This window comes from Pseudophryne corroboree, unplaced genomic scaffold, assembly GCF_028390025.1.
Source record: "Pseudophryne corroboree isolate aPseCor3 unplaced genomic scaffold, aPseCor3.hap2 scaffold_1763, whole genome shotgun sequence".
Lineage (NCBI taxonomy): Eukaryota > Metazoa > Chordata > Amphibia > Anura > Myobatrachidae > Pseudophryne > Pseudophryne corroboree.
The window spans coordinates 62,203-83,060 of record NW_026968401.1 but is presented as its reverse complement, the minus strand read 5'-3'; the positions used below and the strand labels follow the sequence as shown (position 1 = coordinate 83,060).

Sequence of the window (20,858 nt, the reverse complement as noted above, 5' to 3'; positions counted from 1 at the left end):
CCATCTAGGAGTGGCACTGCAGTGTCAGACAGGATGGCAGATTTAAAAATAGTCCCCAAACAGCACATGATGCAAAGAAAAAAAGAGGTGCACCAAGGTCGCTGGATGGTTAAGCTAAGCGACCCAAGTGGCCGACACAAACACCTGGCCCATCTAGTAGTGGCACTGCAGTTTTCTAGCGAGAGGATGCGTGCTTCCATCCTCATGTGAATCTGAACCACTAGCCATGAATATAGGCCAGGGCCTCAGCCGTTCCTTGCCACTCCGTGTCGTAAATGGCATATTGGCAAGTTTACGCTTCTCTTCAGACGCTTTTAATTTTTATTTTTGGGTCATTTTACTGAACTTTTGTAGTATACTTGACGACACAGAGGTAGAGCAGTGGACTACTGTACCGTACTGCTATATATATATACTGGTGGTCACAGCAACATTCTGCAATGTCCTCCTACTATATACTGTGCACAACTAAAATGCACCACAGGTATGGATGGATAGTATACTTGACGACACAGAGGTAGGTAGAGCAGTGGCCTACTGTACCGTACTGCTATATATTATATACTGGTGGTCAGCAAAATTCTGCACTGTCCTCCTACTATACATACTGAGCACAACTAAAATGCAGCACAGGTATGGATGGATAGTATACTTGACACAGAGGTAGGTAAAGCAGTGGACTACTGTACCGTACTGCAATATATATACTGGTGGTCAGCAAAATTCTGCACTGTCCTCCTACTATATACTACAATGCAGCACAGATATGGAGCATTTTTCAGGAAGAGAACGTAGATATTTGCAGCATACTGAGCACAGATATTTGCAGCACACTGAGCACAGATATTTGCAGCACACTGAGCACAGATATTTGCAGCACACTGAGCACAGATATTTGCAGCACACTGAGCACAGATATTTGCAGCACACTGAGCACAGATATTTGCAGCACACTGAGCACAGATATTTGCAGCACACTGATCAGATATTTGCAGCACACTGAGCACAGATATTTGCAGCACACTGAGCACAGATATTTGTAGCACTCTGAGCACAGATATTTGCAGCACACTGAACACAGAAACTGAGAGAACGCAGCCACGTCCTCTCGCTATCATCTCCAATGTACGAGTGAAAATGACGGCGACGCGCGGCTCCTTATATAGAATACGAATCTCGCGAGAATCCGACAGCGGGATGATGACGTTCGGGTAACCAAGCAAGGCGGGAGGATCCGAGGCTGCCTCGGAACCGTATAAAATGGGTGAAGTTGGGGGGGGGGGAGTTCGGATCTCGAGGAACCGAACCCGCTCATCTCTACTAAAGAGGTGAGTTTTCTGGGAACACTTGAAGGTTTGGAGACTAGAGGAGAGTCTTATTGTGTGTGGGAGGGGATTCCACAGAGTGGGTGCACAATAGTGATATAGCTGCAAATATACTTTTATAAATGAGTCCCTTGGATTGTTAGCTCTTGTACGGTATTTGGATTGTTAGCTCTTGTACGGTATTTGGATTGTTAGCTCTTGTGCGGTATTTGGATTGTTAGCTCTTGTGCGGTATTTGGATTGTTAGCTCTTGTGCGGTATTTGGATTGTTAACTCTTGTGCGGTATTTGGATTGTTAGCTCTTGTGCGGTATTTGGATTGTTAGCTCTTGTGCGGTATTTGGATTGTTAACTCTTGTGCGGTATTTGGATTGTTAGCTCTTGTACGGTATTTGGATTGTTAACTCTTGTGCGGTATTTGGATTGTTAGCTCTTGTGCGGTGTTTGATTGTTAGCTCTTGTGCGGTATTTGGAGTGTTAGCTCTTGTGCTGTATTTGGATTGTTAGCTCCTGTGCGGTATTTGGATTGTTAGCTCTTTTGCGGTATTTGGATTGTTAGCTCTTGTGCGGTATTTGGATTGTTAGCTCTTGTGTGGTATTTGGAGTGTTAGCTCTTGTGCGGTATTTGGAGTGTTAGCTCTTGTGTGGTATTTGGATTGTTAGCTCTTGTGCGGTATTTGGAGTGTTAGCTCTCCTGCGGTATTTGATTGTTAGCTCTTGTGCACTGATTGTCTCTCTCCTCCTCTGCCATAAATGATATGCAAATGAGCAGCCCACAGGTAGCCAGGCAGAGGGGGGGTAATACAGAGGCTGGGGGCAGGGAGATTAACCGTTTCTATGCTGGAAGTCACAGGACAATACTGATGGTCAGGAGCCTCCCCCAGGTGAGAGGTAATAGAACCCCCACCCCCCCATCCCCCGCCCTCTATATAAGCCCAGTGACCAGTCCCACCTCTCACAGACACTATGCCCCCTCACATCCCAGCAACGCTCCAGGTTCTGCTGCTGTCCGCAATGCTCTCCTCTCTGCCCCCTCCAGCTCTGCCCAGATTCATACCCACCAGAGGATGGTCCACAGAGAACTGTCCCCCGTGCCAGGTGGGACGCTGCCCTCCAGTTCCCCAGCGTTGCCCGGCTGGCAGGGTGACAGATCACTGTGGCTGCTGCTGGCAGTGTGCCAATGTGGAGGGGCAGATGTGTGACATGCCCTGGCAGAGACACCACCTGGGGACCTGCGGAGAGGAGCTGCAGTGCCGGGTGAAGGCTGGGCACAGCGAGGAGCCACAGTGTGTCTGCTCCACTCAGGAGAGTGTGTGTGGAACCGACCGCAGGACATACAGGAACCTCTGCCGCTTACAGGAGGCCGCCCGGATGAAGAGGAGGGTGACGCTGAGGCTGGCACATAGAGGCCCCTGCCAGGAAGGTAAGTCCCGCTCCAGTGCCCCTTTCCTGCTGTACCCCCGCATGGGCAGGTCCCTAACATCACGCAGTGTGAGACACCCTAAAGCGGGCGTAACAATCTGTGCACAGGCAGGAGCTGCGACCCTCGCTCTGTGCGCCCGGAATGCTGGCGAGTACTCCAGAGGGTTATTGACAGTGATGGCGCTGCCTCTGTGCCTACTTACACCATTGTTACCCGGCCCTGCCAAGACTGGCACTACCCCGTGACTGGTGTCTGTGTATTAGGAGGAGGGGAGAGGTCAGTGTCCTGATGTCTGTGTATTAGGAGGAGGGGACAGGTCAGTGCCCCCTGATGTCTGTGTATTAGGAGGAGGGGAGAGGTCAGTGCCCCCTGGTGTCTGTGTATTAGGAGGAAGGAGAGGTCAGTGTCCCCTGATGTCTGTGTATTAGGAGGAGGGGAGAAGTCAGTGCTCCCTGATGTCTGTGTATTAGGATGAGGGGAGAGGTCAGTGCCCCCTGATGTCTGTGTATTAGGAGGAGGGGAGAGGTCAGTGCCCCCCTGATGTCTGTGTATTAGTAGTGAGGGAGAGGTCAGTGTGTCCTGATGTCTGTGTATTAGGAGGAGGGGACAGGTCAGTGCCCCCTGGTGTCTGTGTATTAGGAGGAGGGGGAGAGGTCAGTGCCCCCGGTGTCTGTGTATTAGGAGGAGGGGAGAGGTCAGTGCCCCCGGTGTCTGTGTATTAGGAGTGGGGGAGAGGTCAGTGTCCTGATGTCTGTGTATTAGGAGGAGGGGAGAGGTCAGTGTCCCCTGGTGTCTGTGTATTAGGAGGAGGGGAGAGGTCAGTGCCCCCGGTGTCTGTGTATTAGGAGGAGGGGAGAGGTCAGTGCCCCCGGTGTCTGTGTATTAGGAGTGGGGGAGAGGTCAGTGTCCTGATGTCTGTGTATTAGGAGGAGGGGAGAGGTCAGTGTCCTGATGTCTGTGTATTAGGAGGAGGGGAGAGGTCAGTGCCCCCTGGTGTCTGTGTATTAGGAGGAGGGGAGAGGTCAGTGCCCCCTGATGTCTGCATATTAGGAGGAGGGGAGAGGTCAGTGCCCCCTGATGTCTGTGTATAAGGAGATGGGGAGAGGTCAGTGCCCCCTGATGTCTGTGTATTAGGAGGAAGGAGAGGTCAGTGTCCTGATGTCTGTGTATTAGGAGGAGGGGAGAGGTCAGCGCCCCTGTTGTCTGTGTATTAGGAGGAGGGGAGAGGTCAGTGTCCCCTGGTGTCTGTGTATTAGGAGGAGGGGAGAGGTCAGTGCCCCCTGATGTCTGTGTATTAGGAGGATGGGAGAGGTCAGTGTCTCCTGGTGTCTGTGTATTAGGAGGAGGGGAGAGGTCAGTGCCCCCTGATGTCTGTGTATTAGGAGGAAGGAGAGGTCAGTGTCCTGATGTCTGTGTATTAGGAGGAGGGGAGAGGTCAGTGCCCCCTGGTGTCTGTGTATTAGGAGGGGGGGGAGAGGTCAGTGTCCCCTGATGCCTGTGTATTAGGAGGAGGGGAGAGGTCAGTTCCCCCTGGTGTCTGTATATTAGGAGGCGGGGAGAGGTCAGTGCCCCCTGATGTCTGTGTATTAGGAGGAGGAGAGAGGTCAGTGTCCCCTGATGTCTGTGTATAAGGAGATGGGGAGAGGTCAGTGCCCCCTGATGTCTGTGTATAAGGAGATGGGGAGAGGTCAGTGCCCCCTGATGTCTGTGTATTAGGAGGAAGAAGAGGTCAGTGTCCTGATGTCTTTGTATTAGGAGGGGGGGGAGAGGTCAGTGTCCCCTGATGCCTGTGTATTAGGAGGAGGGGAGAGGTCAGTTCCCCCTGGTGTCTGTATATTAGGAGGCGGGGAGAGGTCAGTGCCCCCTGGTGTCTGTATATTAGGAGGAGGGGAGAGGTCAGTGTCCCCTAATGTCTGTGTATTAGGAGGAGGGGAGAGGTCAGTGTCCCCTGATGTCTGTGTATTAGGAGGAGGAGAGAGGTCAGTGTCCCCTGATGTCTGTGTATAAGGAGATGGGGAGAGGTCAGTGCCCCCTGATGTCTGTGTATAAGGAGATGGGGAGAGGTCAGTGCCCCCTGATGTCTGTGTATTAGGAGGAAGAAGAGGTCAGTGTCCTGATGTCTGTGTATTAGGAGGAGGGGAGAGGTCAGTGCCCCCTGATATCCGTGTATTAGGAGGAGGCGAGAGGTCAGTGCCCCCTGATGCCTGTGTATTAGGAGGAGGGGAGAGGTCAGTGTAAACCTGATGTTTGTGTATTAGGAGGAGGAGAAAGGTCAGTGCCCCCTGATGCCTGTGTATTAGGAGGAGGGGAGAGGTCAGTTCCCCCTGGTGTCTGTATATTAGGAGGAGGGGAGAGGTCAGTGCCCCCTGGTGTCTGTGTATTAGGAGGAGGGGAGAGGTCAGTGCCCCCTGATGTCTGTGTATTAGGAGGAGGGGAGAGGTCAGTGTCCCCTGGTGTCTGTGTATTAGGAGGAGGGGAGAGGTCAGTGCCCCCTGATGTCTGTGTATTAGGAGGAGGGGAGAGGTCTGTGTCCCCTGATGTTTGTGTATTAAGATGAGGGAAGAGGTCAGTGCCCCCTGATGTCTGTGTATTAGGAGGAGGGGAGAGGTCGGTGCCCCCTGACATCTGTGTATTAGGAGGAGGGGAGAGGTTAGTGCCCCCTTGTGTCTGTGTATTAGGAGGAGGGGAGAGGTCAGTGCCCCTTGGTATCTGTGTATTAGGAGGAGAGAGGTCAGTGTCCCCTGTTATCTGTGTATTAGGAGGAGGGGAGAGGTCAGTGCCCCCTGGTGTCTGTGTATTAGGAGAAGGGAAGAGGTCAGTGCCCCCTGATGTCTGTGTATTAGGAGGAGGGGAGAGGTCGGTGCCCCCTGACATCTGTGTATTAGGAGGAGGGGAGAGGTCAGTGCCCCCTGATGTCTGTGTGTTAGGAGGAGGGGAGAGGTCAGTGCCCCCTGGTGTCTGTGTATTAGGAGGAGGGGAGAGGTCAGTGTCCTGATGTCTGTGTATTAGGAGGAGGGGAGAGGTCACTGTCCCCTGATGTCTGTGTATTAGAAGGAGGGGAGAGGTCAGTGCCTCTGATGTCTGTGTATTAGAAGGAGGGGAGAGGTCAGTGCCCCTGATATTTGCATATTAGTAGGAGGGGAGAGGTCAGTGTCCCCTGATGTCTGTGTATTAGGAGGAAGGTGAGGTCAGGGCCCCCTTCTGCCTGTGTATTAGGAGGAGGGGAAAAGTCAGCACCCCCTGGTATCTGTGTATTAGGAGGAGGGGAGAGGTCAGTGTCCTGATATCTGTGTATTAGGAGGAGGGGAGAGGTCAGTGTCCTGATATCTGTGTATTAGGAGGAGGGGAGAGGTCAGTGTCCCCTGTTGTCTGTGTATTAGGAGGAGGGGAGAGGTCGGTGCCCCCTCACATCTGTGTATTAGGAGGAGGGGAGAGGTCAGTGCCCCCTGATGTCTGTGTGTTAGGAGGAGGGGAGAGGTCAGTGCCCCCTGGTGTCTGTGTATTAGGAGAAGGGAAGAGGTCAGTGCCCCCTGGTGTCTGTGTATTAGGAGGAGGGGAGAGGTCAGTGTCCTGATGTCTGTGTATTAGGAGGAGGGGAGAGGTCAGTGCCCCTGATATTTGCGTATTAGGAGGAGGGGAGAGGTCAGTGCCCCCTGATGTCTGTGTATTAGGAGGAGGGGAGAGGTCAGTGTCCCCTGATGTCTGTGTAATAGGAGGAAGGTGAGGTCAGGGCCCCCTTCTGCCTGTGTATTAGGAGGAGGGGGAAAGTCAGCACCCCATGGTATCTGTGTATTAGGAGGAGGGGAGAGGTCAGTGTCCTGATGTCTTTGTATTAGGAGGAGGGGAGAGGTCAGTGTCCTGATATCTGTGTATTAGGAGGAGGGGAGAGGTCAGTGTCCCCTGTTGTCTGTGTATAAGGAGGAGGGGAGAGGTCAGTGTCCCCTGATGTCTGTGTATTAGGAGGAGGGGAGAGGTCAGTGCCCCATGATGTCTGTGTATTAGGAGGAGGGTAGAGGTCAGTGCCCCCTGGTGTCTGTGTATTAGGAGGAGGGGAGAGGTCAGTGTCCCCTGATGTCTGTGTATTAGGAGGAGGGGAGAGGTCAGCGCCCCCTGGTGTCTGTGTATTAGGAGGAAGGAGAGGTCAGTGTCCCCTGATGTCTGTGTATTAGGAGGAGGGGAGAGGTCAGTGCCCCCTGGTGTCTGTGTATTAGGAGGAGGGGAGAGGTCGGTGCCCCCTGACATCTGTGTATTAGGAGGAGGGGAGAGGTTAGTGCCCCCTTGTGTCTGTGTATTAGGAGGAGGGGAGAGGTCAGTGCCCCTTGGTATCTGTGTATTAGGAGGAGAGAGGTCAGTGTCCCCTGTTATCTGTGTATTAGGAGGAGGGGAGAGGTCAGTGCCCCCTGGTGTCTGTGTATTAGGAGAAGGGAAGAGGTCAGTGCCCCCTGATGTCTGTGTATTAGGAGGAGGGGAGAGGTCAGTGCCCCCTGATATCCGTGTATTAGGAGGAGGCGAGAGGTCAGTGCCCCCTGATGCCTGTGTAATAGGAGGAGGGGAGAGGTCAGTGTAAACCTGATGTCTGTGTATTAGGAGGAGGAGAGAGGTCAGTGCCCCCTGATGCCTGTGTATTAGGAGGATGGGAGAGGTCAGTTCCCCCTGGTGTCTGTATATTAGGAGGAGGGGAGAGGTCAGTGCCCCCTGGTGTCTGTGTATTAGGAGGAGGGGAGAGGTCAGTGCCCCCTGATGTCTGTGTATTAGGAGGAGGGGAGAGGTCAGTGTCCCCTGGTGTCTGTGTATTAGGAGGAGGGGAGAGGTCAGTGCTCCCTGATGTCTGTGTATTAGGAGGAGGGGAGAGGTCAGTGTCCGCTGATGTTTGTGTATTAAGATGAGGGAAGAGGTCAGTGCCCCCTGATGTCTGTGTATTAGGAGGAGGGGAGAGGTCGGTGCCCCCTGACATCTGTGTATTAGGAGGAGGGGAGAGGTTAGTGCCCCCTTGTGTCTGTGTATTAGGAGGAGGGGAGAGGACAGTGCCCCTTGGTATCTGTGTATTAGGAGGAGAGAGGTCAGTGTCCCCTGTTATCTGTGTATTAGGAGGAGGGGAGAGGTCAGTGGCCCCTGATGTCTGTGTATTAGGAGGAGGGGAGAGGTCAGTGTCCCCTGATGTCTGTGTATTAGGAGGAGGGAGAGGTCAGTGCCCCCTGGTGTCTGTGTATTAGGAGAAGGGAAGAGGTCAGTTCCCCCTGATGTCTGTGTATTAGGAGGAGGGGAGAGGTCGGTGCCCCCTGACATCTGTGTATTAGGAGGAGGGGAGAGGTCAGTGCCCCCTGATGTCTGTGTGTTAGGAGGAGGGGAGAGGTCAGTGCCCCCTGGTGTCTGTGTATTAGGAGGAGGGGAGAGGTCAGTGTCCCCTGATGTCTGTGTATTAGGAGGAGGGGAGAGGTCAGCGCCCCTGGTGTCTGTGTATTAGGAGGAAGGAGAGGTCAGCGCCCCCTGGTGTCTGTGTATTAGGAGGAGGGGAGAGGTCAGTGCCCCCTGGTGTCTGTGTATTAGGAGGAGGGGAGAGGTCAGTGTCCCATGGTGTCTGTGTATTAGGAGGAAGGAGAGGTCAGTGTCCCCTGTTGTCTGGTTATAAGGAGGAGGGGAGAGGTCAGTGTCCCCTGGTGTCTGTGTATTAGGAGGAGGGGGAGAGGTCAGTGCCCCCTGGTGTCTGTGTATTAGGAGGAGGGGAGAGGTCAGTGCCCCCTGATGTCTGTGTATTAGGAGGAGGGGAGAGGTCAGTGTCCCCTGATGTTTGTGTATTAAGATGAGGGAAGAGGTCAGTGCCCCCTGATGTCTGTGTATTAGGAGGAGGGGAGAGGTCGGTGCCCCCTGACATCTGTGCATTAGGAGGAGGGGAGAGGTCAGTGCCCCCGTGTGTCTGTGTATTAGGAGGAGGGGAGAGGTCAGTGCCCCTTGGTATCTGTGTATTAGGAGGAGAGAGGTCAGTGTCCCCTGTTACCTGTGTATTAGGAGGAGGGGAGAGGTCAGTGCCCCCTGGTGTCTGAGTATTAGGAGAAGGGAAGAGGTCAGTGCCCCCTGATGTCTGTGTATTAGGAGGAGGGGAGAGGTCAGTGCCCCCTGATGTCTGTGTATTAGGAGGAGGGGAGAGGTCGGTGCCCCCTGACATCTGTGTATTAGGAGGAGGGGAGAGGTCAGCGCCCCCTGATGTCTGTGTATTAGGAGGAGGGGAGAGGTCAGTGTCCCCTGGTGTCTGTGTATTAGGAGGAAGGAGAGGTCAGCGCCCCCTGCTACCTGTGTATTAGTAGTGGGGGAGAGGTCAGCGACCCCTGATGTCTGTGTATTAGGAGGAGGGGAGAGGTCAGTGTCCCATGGTGTCTGTGTATTAGGAGGAGGGGAGAGGTCAGTGCCCCCTGGTGTCTGTGTATTAGGAGGAGGGGAGAGGTCAGCGCCCCTGTTGTCTGTGTATTAGGAGGAGGGGAGAGGTCAGTGTACCCTGGTGTCTGTGTATTAGAAGGAAGGAGAGGTCAGCGCCCCCTGGTGTCTGTGTATTAGGAGGAGGGGAGAGGTCAGCGCCCCCTGATGTCTGTGTATTAGGAGGAAGGAGATGTCAGCGCCCCCTGGTGTCTGTGTATTAGGAGGAGGGGAGAGGTCAGCGCCCCCTGGTGTCTGTATTAGGAGGAGGGGAGAGGTCAGTGTCCCCTGGTGTCTGTGTATTAGGAGGAGGGGAGAGGTCAGTGCCCCCTGATGTCTATGTATTAGTAGGAGGGGAGTGGTCAGTGTCCCCTGTTGTCTGTGTCTAAGGAGGAGGGGAGAGGTCAGCGCCCCTGTTGTCTGTGTATTAGGAGGAGGGGAGAGGTCAGTGTCCCCTGGTGTCTGTGTATTAGGAGGAAGGAGAGGTCAGCGCCCCCTGGTGTTTGTGTATTAGGAGGAGGGGAGAGGTCAGCGCCCCCTGCTGCCTGTGTATTAGTAGTGGGGGAGAGGTCAGTGTCCCCTGGTGTCTGTGTATTAGGAGGAAGGAGAGGTCAGCGCCCCCTGCTGTCTGTGTATTAGGAGGAGGGGAGAGGTCAGTGCCCCCTGATGTCTGTGTATTAGGAGGAGGGGAGAGGTCAGTGCCCCCTGATGTCTGTGTATTAGGAGGAAGGGAGTGGTCAGTGCCCCCTGATGTCTGTGTATTAGGAGGAAGGAGAGGTCAGCGCCCCCTGGTGTCTGTGTATTAGGAGGAGGGGAGAGGTCAGCGCCCCCTGGTGTCTGTGTATTAGGAGGAGGGGAGAGGTCAGCGCCCCCTGGTGTCTGTGTATTAGGAGGAGGGGAGAGGTCAGCGCCCTCTGGTGTCTGTGTATTAGGAGGAGGGGAGTGGTCAGTGCCCCCTGATGTCTGTGTATTAGGAGGAAGGGAGTGGTCAGTGCCCGCTGATGTCTGTGTATTAGGAGGAGGGGAGAGGTCAGTGCCCCCTGATGTCTGTGTATTAGGAGGAAGGGAGTGGTCAGTGCCCCCTGATGTCTGTGTAGTAGGAGGAGGGGAGACGTCAGTGCCCCCTGATGTCTGTGTATTAGGAGGAGTGGAGTGGTCAGTGCCCCCTGATGTCTGTGTATTAGGAGGAGGGGAGAGGTCAGTTCCCCCAGGTGTCTGTATATTAGGAGGAGGGGAGAGGTCAGTGTCCCCTGGTGTCTGTGTATTAGGAGGAGGGGAGAGGTCAGTGTCCTGATGTCTGTGTATTAGGAGGAGGGGAGAGGTCAGTGTCCTGATGTCTGTGTATTAGGAGGAGGGGAGAGGTCAGTGTCCCCTGGTGTCTGTGTATTAGGAGGAAGGAGAGGTCAGCGCCCCCTGGTGTTTGTGTATTAGGAGGAGGGGAGAGGTCAGCGCCCCCTGCTGCCTGTGTATTAGTAGTGGGGAAGAGGTCAGTGTCCCCTGGTGTCTGTGTATTAGGAGGAAGGAGAGGTCAGCGCCCCCTGCTGCCTGTGTATTAGGAGGAAGGAGAGGTCAGTGTCCCCTGTTGTCTGTATATAAGGTAGAGATGAGCGCCTGAAATTTTTCGGGTTTTGTGTTTTGGTTTTGGGTTCGGTTCCGCGGCCGTGTTTTGGGTTCGAACGCGTTTTGACAAAACCTCACCGAATTTTTTTTGTCGGATTCGGGTGTGTTTTGGATTCGGGTGTTTTTTTCAAAAAACACTAAAAAACAGCTTAAATCATAGAATTTGGGGGTCATTTTGATCCCAAAGTATTATTAACCTCAAAAACCATAATTTACACTCATTTTCAGTCTATTCTGAATACCTCACACCTCACAATATTATTTTTAGTCCTAAAATTTGCACCGAGGTCGCTGTGTGAGTAAGATAAGCGACCCTAGTGGCCGACACAAACACCGGGCCCATCTAGGAGTGGCACTGCAGTGTCACGCAGGATGTCCCTTCCAAAAAACCCTCCCCAAACAGCACATGACGCAAAGAAAAAAAGAGGCGCAATGAGGTAGCTGTGTGAGTAAGATTAGCGACCCTAGTGGCCGACACAAACACCGGGCCCATCTAGGAGTGGCACTGCAGTGTCACGCAGGATGGCCCTTCCAAAAAACCCTCCCCAAACAGCACATGACGCAAAGAAAAAAAGAGGCGCAATGAGGTAGCTGTGTGAGTAAGATTAGCGACCCTAGTGGCCGACACAAACACCGGGCCCATCTAGGAGTGGCACTGCAGTGTCACGCAGGATGTCCCTTCCAAAAAACCCTCCCCAAACAGCACATGACGCAAAGAAAAAAAGAGGCGCAATGAGGTAGCTGTGTGAGTAAGATTAGCGACCCTAGTGGCCGACACAAACACCGGGCCCATCTAGGAGTGGCACTGCAGTGTCACGCAGGATGTCCCTTCCAAAAAACCCTCCCCAAACAGCACATGACGCAAAGAAAAAAAGAGGCGCAATGAGGTAGCTGACTGTGTGAGTAAGATTAGCGACCCTAGTGGCCGACACAAACACCGGGCCCATTTAGGAGTGGCACTGCAGTGTCACGCAGGATGTCCCTTCCAAAAAACCCTCCCCAAACAGCACATGACGCAAAGAAAAAAAGAGGCGCAATGAGGTAGCTGTGTGAGTAAGATTAGCGACCCTAGTGGCCGACACAAACACCGGGCCCATCTAGGAGTGGCACTGCAGTGTCACGCAGGATGTCCCTTCCAAAAAACCCTCCCCAATCAGCACATGATGCAAAGAAAAAGAAAAGAAAAAAGAGGTGCAAGATGGAATTATCCTTGGGCCCTCCCACCCACCCTTATGTTGTATAAACAAAACAGGACATGCACACTTTAACCAACCCATCATTTCAGTGACAGGGTCTGCCACACGACTGTGACTGATATGACGGGTTGGTTTGGACCCCCCCAAAAAAGAAGCAATTAATCTCTCCTTGCACAAACTGGCTCTACAGAGGCAAGATGTCCACCTCATCATCACCCTCCGATATATCACCATGTACATCCCCCTCCTCACAGATTATCAATTCGTCCCCACTGGAATCCACCATCTCAGCTCCCTGTGTACTTTGTGGAGGCAATTGCTGCTGGTCAATGTCTCCGCGGAGGAATTGATTATAATTCATTTTAATGAACATCATCTTCTCCACATTTTCTGGATGTAACCTCGTACGCCGATTGCTGACAAGGTGAGCGGCGGCACTAAACACTCTTTCGGAGTACACACTTGTGGGAGGGCAACTTAGGTAGAATAAAGCCAGTTTGTGCAAGGGCCTCCAAATTGCCTCTTTTTCCTGCCAGTATAAGTACGGACTGTGTGACGTGCCTACTTGGATGCGGTCACTCATATAATCCTCCACCGTTCTATCAATGTTGAGAGAATCATATGCAGTGACAGTAGACGACATGTCCGTAATCGTTGTCAGGTCCTTCAGTCCGGACCAGATGTCAGCATCAGCAGTCGCTCCAGACTGCCCTGCATCACCGCCAGCGGGTGGGCTCGGAATTCTGAGCCTTTTCCTCGCACCCCCAGTTGCGGGAGAATGTGAAGGAGGAGATGTTGACAGGTCGCGTTCCGCTTGACTTGACAATTTTGTCACCAGCAGGTCTTTCAACCCCAGCAGACTTGTGTCTGCCGGAAAGAGAGATCCAAGGTAGGCTTTAAATCTAGGATCGAGCACGGTGGCCAAAATGTAGTGCTCTGATTTCAACAGATTGACCACCCGTGAATCCTTGTTAAGCGAATTAAGGGCTCCATCCACAAGTCCCACATGCCTAGCGGAATCGCTCCGTGTTAGCTCCTCCTTCAATGTCTCCAGCTTCTTCTGCAAAAGCCTGATGAGGGGAATGACCTGACTCAGGCTGGCAGTGTCTGAACTGACTTCACGTGTGGCAAGTTCAAAGGGCATCAGAACCTTGCACAACGTTGAAATCATTCTCCACTGCGCTTGAGACAGGTGCATTCCACCTACTATATCGTGCTCAATTGTATAGGCTTGAATGGCCTTTTGCTGCTCCTCCAACCTCTGAAGCATATAGAGGGTTGAATTCCACCTCGTTACCACTTCTTGCTTCAGATGATGGCAGGGCAGGTTCAGTAGTTTTTGGTGGTGCTCCAGTCTTCTGTACGTGGTGCCTGTACGCCGAAAGTGTCCCGCAATTCTTCTGGCCACCGACAGCATCTCTTGCACGCCCCTGTCGTTTTTTAAAAAATTCTGCACCACCAAATTCAAGGTATGTGCAAAACATGGGACGTGCTGGAATTTGCCCATATTTAATGCACACACAATATTGCTGGCGTTGTCCGATGCCACAAATCCACAGGAGAGTCCAATTGGGGTAAGCCATTCCGCGATGATCTTCCTCAGTTGCCGTAAGAGGTTTTCAGCTGTGTGCGTATTCTGGAAAGCGGTGATACAAAGCGTAGCCTGCCTAGGAAAGAGTTGGCGTTTGCGAGATGCTGCTACTGGTGCCGCCGCTGCTGTTCTTGCGGCGGGAGTCCATACATCTACCCAGTGGGCTGTCACAGTCATATAGTCCTGACCCTGCCCTGCTCCACTTGTCCACATGTCCGTGGTTAAGTGGACATTGGGTACAACTGCATTTTTTAGGACACTGGTGAGTCTTTTTCTGACGTCCGTGTACATTCTCGGTATCGCCTGCCTAGAGAAGTGGAACCTAGATGGTATTTGGTAACGGGGGCACACTGCCTCAATAAATTGTCTAGTTCCCTGTGAACTAACGGCGGATACCGGACGCACGTCTAACACCAACATAGTTGTCAAGGCCTCAGTTATCCGCTTTGCAGCAGGATGACTGCTGTGATATTTCATCTTCCTCGCAAAGGACTGTTGAACAGTCAATTGCTTACTGGAAGTAGTACAAGTGGGCTTACGACTTCCCCTCTGGGATGACCATCGACTCCCAGCAGCAACAACAGCAGCGCCAGCAGCAGTAGGCGTTACACGCAAGGATGCATCGGAGGAACCCCAGGCAGGAGAGGAATCGTCAGAATTGCCAGTGACATGGCCTGCAGGACTATTGGCATTCCTGGGGAAGGAGGAAATTGACACTGAGGGAGTTGGTGGGGTGGTTTGCGTGAGCTTGGTTACAAGAGGAAGGGATTTACTGGTCAGTGGACTGCTTCCGCTGTCACCCAAAGTTTTTGAACTTGTCACTGACTTATTATGAATGCGCTGCAGGTGACGTATAAGGGAGGATGTTCCGAGGTGGTTAACGTCCTTACCCCTACTTATTACAGCTTGACAAAGGGAACACACGGCTTGACACCTGTTGTCCGCATTTCTGTTGAAATACCTCCACACCGAAGAGCTGATTTTTTTGGTATTTTCACCTGGCATGTCAACGGCCATATTCCTCCCACGGACAACAGGTGTCTCCCCGGGTGCCTGACTTAAACAAACCACCTCACCATCAGAATCCTCCTGGTCAATTTCCTCCCCAGCGCCAGCAACACCCATATCCTCCTCATCCTGGTGTACTTCAACACTGACATCTTCAATCTGACTATCAGGAACTGGACTGCGGGTGCTCCTTCCAGCACTTGCAGGGGGCGTGCAAATGGTGGAAGGCGCATGCTCTTCACGTCCAGTGTTGGGAAGGTCAGGCATCGCAACCGACACAATTGGACTCTCCTTGTGGATTTGGGATTTCGAAGAATGCACAGTTCTTTGCTGTGCTGCTTTTGCCAGCTTGAGTCTTTTCATTTTTCTAGCGAGAGGCTGAGTGCTTCCATCCTCATGTGAAGCTGAACCACTAGCCATGAACATAGGCCAGGGCCTCAGCCGTTCCTTGCCACTCCGTGTCGTAAATGGCATATTGGCAAGTTTACGCTTCTCCTCCGACAATTTTATTTTAGGTTTTGGAGTCCTTTTTTTTCTGATATTTGGTGTTTTGGATTTGACATGCTCTGTACTATGACATTGGGCATCGGCCTTGGCAGACGACGTTGCTGGCATTTCATCGTCTCGGCCATGACTAGTGGCAGCAGCTTCAGCACGAGGTGGAAGTGGATCTTGATCTTTCCCTAATTTTGGAACCTCAACATTTTTGTTCTCCATATTTTAATAGGCACAACTAAAAGGCACCTCAGGTAAACAATGGAGATGGATACTAGTATACAATTATGGACTGCCTGCCGAGTGCAGACACAGAGGTAGCCACAGCCGTGAACTACCGTACTGTACTGTGTCTGCTGCTAATATAGACTGGTTGATAAAGAGATGTCTATGTAACTATGTATGTATAAAGAAGAAAGAAAAAAAACCCACGGTTAGGTGGTATACAATTATGGACGGACTGCCTGCCGAGTGCAGACACAGAGGTAGCCACAGCCGTGAACTACCGTACTGTACTGTGTCTGCTGCTAATAATATAGACTGGTTGATAAAGAGATGTCGTAGTAGTATGTATGTATAAAGAAGAAAGAAAAAAAAACCACGGTTAGGTGGTATACAATTATGGACGGACTGCCTGCCGAGTGCAGACACAGAGGTAGCCACAGCCGTGAACTACCGTACTGTACTGTGTCTGCTGCTAATATAGACTGGTTGATAAAGAGATGTCTATGTAACTATGTATGTATAAAGAAGAAAGAAAAAAAAAACACGGTTAGGTGGTATACAATTATGGACGGACTGCCTGCCGAGTGCAGACACAGAGGTAGCCACAGCCGTGAACTACCGTACTGTACTGTGTCTGCTGCTAATATAGACTGGTTGATAAAGAGATGTCTATGTAACTATGTATGTATAAAGAAGAAAGAAAAAAAAACCACGGTTAGGTGGTATACAATTATGGACGGACTGCCTGCCGAGTGCAGACACAGAGGTAGCCACAGCCGTGAACTACCGTACTGTACTGTGTCTGCTGCTAATATAGACTGGTTGATAAAGAGATGTCGTAGTAGTATGTATGTATAAAGAAGAAAAAAAAACCACGGTTAGGTGGTATACAATTATGGACGGACTGCCTGCCGAGTGCAGACACAGAGGTAGCCACAGCCGTGAACTACCGTACTGTGTCTGCTGCGACTGGATGATAAATGATATAAAAAATATATATATATCACTACTGCAGCCGGACAGGTATATATTATATATTATATAATGACGGACCTGCTGGACACTGTCTGTCAGCAGAATGAGTTTTATTTTTATAGAATAAAAAAAACAACAACACACAAGTGAAGTCACACGACGAGTGTTTAACTTTTTCAGGCAATCACAATATAAGTATACTACTAACTATACTGGTGGTCAGTGTGGTCAGGTCACTGGTCAGTCACACTGGCAGTGGCACTCCTGCAGCAAAAGTGTGCACTGTTTAATTTTAATATAATATTATGTACTCCTGGCTCCTGCTATAACCTATAACTGGCACTGCAGTGCTCCCCAGTCTCCCCCACAATTATAAGCTGTGTGAGCTGAGCAGTCAGACAGATATATAATATATATAGATGATGCAGCACACTGGGCTGAGCCTGAGCAGTGCACACAGATATGGTATGTGACTGAGTCACTGTGTGTATCGCTTTTTTTCAGGCAGAGAACGGATATATTAAATAAACTGCACTGTCTGGTGGTCACTCACTATATAATATTATGTACTCCTGGCTCCTGCTATAACCTATAACTGGCACTGCAGTGCTCCCCAGTCTCCCCCACAACTATAAGCTGTGTGAGCTGAGCAGTCAGACAGATATATAATATATATAGATGATGCAGCACACTGGGCTGAGCCTGAGCAGTGCACACAGATATGGTATGTGACTGAGTCACTGTGTGTATCGCTTTTTTCAGGCAGAGAACGGATATATTAAATAAACTGCACTGTCTGGTGGTCACTCACTAGTAAACTCTCTGCACTCTCTACACTTCTACAGTACTCCTCCTAGTCCTAAGCTCCAGTAAATCTCTCTCTCTTATAATCTAAATGGAGAGGACGCCAGCCACGTCCTCTCCCTATCAATCTCAATGCACGTGTGAAAATGGCGGCGACGCGCGGCTCCTTATATAGAATCCGAGTCTCGCGAGAATCCGACAGCGTCATGATGACGTTCGGGCGCGCTCGGGTTAACCGAGCAAGGCGGGAGGATCCGAGTCTGCTCGGACCCGTGAAAAAAACCATGAAGTTCGGGCGGGTTCGGATTCAGAGAAACCGAACCCGCTCATCTCTAATATAAGGAGGAGGGGAGAGGTCAGCGCCCCTGTTGTCTGTGTATTAGGAGGAAGGAGAGGTCAGCGCCCCCTGGTGTCTGTGTATTAGGAGGAGGGGAGAGGTCAGCGCCCCCTGGTGTTTGTGTATTAGGAGGAGGGGAGAGGTCAGCGCCCCCTGCTGCCTGTGTATTAGTAGTGGGGGAGAGGTCAGTGTCCCCTGGTGTCTGTGTATTAGGAGGAAGGAGAGGTCAGCGCCCCCTGCTGCCTGTGTATTAGGAGGAAGGAGAGGTCAGTGTCCTCTGTTGTCTGTGTATTAGGAGGAGGGGAGAGGTCAGTGTCCTCTGTTGTCTGTGTATTAGGAGGAGGGGAGAGGTCAGTGTCCCCTGATGTCTGTGTGTTAGGAGGAAGGAGAGGTCAGCGCCCCTGTTGTCTGTGTATTAGGAGGAAGGAGAGGTCAGCGCCCCCTGGTGTCTGTGTATTAGGAGGAAGGAGAGGTCAGCGCCCCCTGCTGCCTGTGTATTAGGAGGAAGGAGAGGTCAGTGTCCTCTGTTGTCTGTGTATTAGGAGGAGGGGAGAGGTCAGTGTCCTCTGTTGTCTGTGTATTAGGAGGAGGGGAGAGGTCAGTGTCCCCTGATGTCTGTGTGTTAGGAGGAAGGAGAGGTCAGCGCCCCTGTTGTCTGTGTATTAGGAGGAAGGAGAGGTCAGCGCCCCCTGGTGTCTGTGTATTAGGAGGAGGAGAGAGGTCAGCGCCCCCTGGTGTCTGTGTATTAGGAGGAGGGGAGAGGTCAGCGCCCCCTGGTGTCTGTGTATTAGTAGTGGGGGAGAGGTCAGTGCCCCCTGATGTCTGTGTATTAGGAGGAGGGGAGAGGTCAGTGCCCCCTGCTGCCTGTGTATTAGTAGTGGGGGAGAGGTCAGCGCCCCCTGCTGACTGTGTATTAGTAGTGGGGTATAGCAGGTCACATGATCAGTGTTTACTCTCCCCGCAGCTCCCGTCCTCCTGAGTTCTCCGCGGGACGCTGTGGCTGTGGCCGGTCAGACTGTGATTCTGGGGTGTGAGGTGTCTGCACAGCCCATTGCTGAGCTGCAGTGGAAGAAGGACGGGGCCGAGGTGCCGCTCCCGGGGGATAAGAGGCATGTCATTGTACAGGTAATATCACCTTGTGGGGCTTATTCTCAGCTGTGGGAGGAGGGACGGGTGTGGGGCAGCGGCATCAGGGGGTCGGGATGTTAGCCCCCAGCAGCTGCCGTGTAACCAGCAGACACTTGGAGACTGTGGCCCTAATTCACACCTGATCGCTCGCTAGGGTTATTTTGCAGTGCTGCGATCAGATAGTCACCTCCCATAGGGGAGTGTATTATCGCTGTGTAAGTGTGCGATTGCATGTGCCGCCGAGCGGTACAAACCGATCTTGTGCAGTCTCTGCGCAGCCCAGGACTTACTCAGCCGCTGCGATCACTTCAGCCTGTCCGGGACCGGAATTGACGTCAGACACCCGCCCTGCAAACGCTTGGACACGCCTGCGTTTTTCCAACCACTCCCACAAAACAGTCAGTTGCCACCCACAAACGTCTTCTTCCTGTCACTCTCCTTGCAATCGCCCGTGCGAATGGATTCTTTGTAATACCCATCGCTGAGCGGCAATCCGCTTTGTACCCGTGCGACGCGCCTGCGCATTGTGGTGCATACACATGCGCAGTTCTGACCTGATTGCAGTGCAGCAAAACACGCTAGCGAGCGATCATGTCTCAGGATTGTTCCTCCCCTGGAACGTCCTCTGATAATTCCAGCTGCCATACTAATAACCCGGAGGATGGCGCGCGCTCTCTGTAATGACACGTGTAGCGTTATGGAGTGTTTGATGACCAACCGCGTAAGAAGCAGTGAAACGTTACATACACATAAGAGACATGGGGGTATATTTACTAAGGTTCGTATTTGTAGGGATTTGGTGGGAGATTATACACGAATGACATCGGTAGTGGGAATTTGCAGCTTTTTGTTTTCTTTACGTGTCATTTACTTGCTGTCGTATTAAGCATTTTCGTATTTTCCGATGTGGATGTGATTGGTATTGTCGGGCAGTGTTTTATGGGAGTGATTAGTAAAACACTGCCGGACATAACACAATGATAAAGGAAAAATAAAGATATTAATAAAACTAATAACACTTCTTCATTTTGTCCTAGTCCCGTGCGGGTCCTCAGAGGCATCAGGTGACCGGCTGGTTGCAGATAACTCACGTTAGACTGAGGGACGCTGGGTTCTATACCTGTCAGGCATGGAACATGTTTGGAGAAGTGTCTGCGTCAGCAAAATTGCGCGTCATTCCGCCCGGTAAGAGACCACTCAGCTCCTGAGTATTCACTGCCGACGACCCCAATGATAAATAAATCCATATAGCTCCTTATAACTCTCCAATATTAATCCTTATAGCTCCTCCACAAATCCCAGCCTGTACTTCCTTATAACCTATGCTGATAACTCCTCCCATTACGCATATAACTCCTCCCTCTAACCTCACCTATTACTCCATATAGCTCCTCCACATAACCCCTCCTACTCCTCACTGTAACTTGTACTGATAACTCCTCCCATTACGCATATAGCTCCTCCCTCTAACCTCACCTATTACTCCATATAGCGCCTCCACATAACCCCTCCTACTCCTCACTGTAACCTGTACTGATAACTCCTCCCATTACGCATATAGCTCCTCCCTCTAACCTCACCTATTACTCCATATAGCGCCTCCACATAACCCCTCCTACTCCTCACTGTAACCTGTACTGATAACTCCTCCCATTACGCCATGTATCTCCTCCTTTTATTGCCTAGTGTTCTTTTTATGGCATTTCTCTGCCTTCTGTATCCATCTTCAGACTCCCCATTGGCCTCGGAAGTCTCTCCTCACCTTGTTGGGGTGTTTGATGTGACAGATGACGAAGATGACCTGTCAAGCGAAGGTTCCTCTGGGTCACATGAGTGAGGCTGGACACCCAGGCTCCATTTGTGGACTACAAATCCTTTTATCGGGCAGAGCTGCTATGTCCGGCGTCCTACACGTGGAAACCTGCGTGAATGAGTCCTGAAGATGTCTTGTCCATCTGTCACAGTAACGGAGAATGGAAAAGCTGTGAGGATGGAACCTTGAGGCCACTAACTTCTAATGAAGATGACTGAGGTTTCAATATCAACATTACTGTAAGAGTAATAGGACATTGTGTGGACTTCCCAAAGCGACACAGACTGAGACAAACTGAACGTTTCCGGTCACTGAGTGGCCATTGGAGAACATGATGATATTTTTGTTAGTGTCTCCTATCAATCAGGTCATCTTGTTTGATTTGAATGATTTTTGTTGACATTGCATCCATGTTAGAAGCCGCAGAACATGTCTACCCTTCCGTGGTGATGTATACTATATTTATTGCTCTTTAAATTGTTCTTATGATTGTACCGCTGGCGAGTGCTGC

The 20,858-nt window shown here is 51.5% G+C and overlaps 1 protein-coding gene across 1 annotated transcript; it reads left to right on the top strand.

Annotated features, from left to right (window-relative positions):
- Positions 1-2,290: 2,290 nt before the first annotated feature.
- LOC135002318 (kazal-type serine protease inhibitor domain-containing protein 1-like) lies at positions 2,291-20,378 on the top strand. Its single transcript, XM_063951656.1, has 4 exons — positions 2,291-2,747; positions 18,371-18,531; positions 19,572-19,719; positions 20,265-20,378. The coding sequence occupies exons 1-4, from the start codon at positions 2,291-2,293 to the stop codon at positions 20,369-20,371; spliced, it is 873 nt and encodes a 290-aa protein (XP_063807726.1). The 3' UTR covers positions 20,372-20,378.
- The last annotated feature ends 480 nt before the right edge of the window (positions 20,379-20,858 follow it).

What these genes read in the sequence shown, in the direction of transcription:
- LOC135002318 (XM_063951656.1), top strand. Translation starts at nt 2,291, where the DNA reads ATGCCCCCTCACATCCCAGCAACGCTCCAGGTTCTGCTGCTGTCCGCA. An exon ending in TAGAGGCCCCTGCCAGGAAG is followed by an intron (nt 2,748 to 18,370) that starts GTAAGTCCCGCT and finishes CTCTCCCCGCAG; the next exon opens with CTCCCGTCCTCCTGAGTTCT. An exon ending in ATTGCGCGTCATTCCGCCCG is followed by an intron (nt 19,720 to 20,264) that starts GTAAGAGACCAC and finishes ATCCATCTTCAG; the next exon opens with ACTCCCCATTGGCCTCGGAA.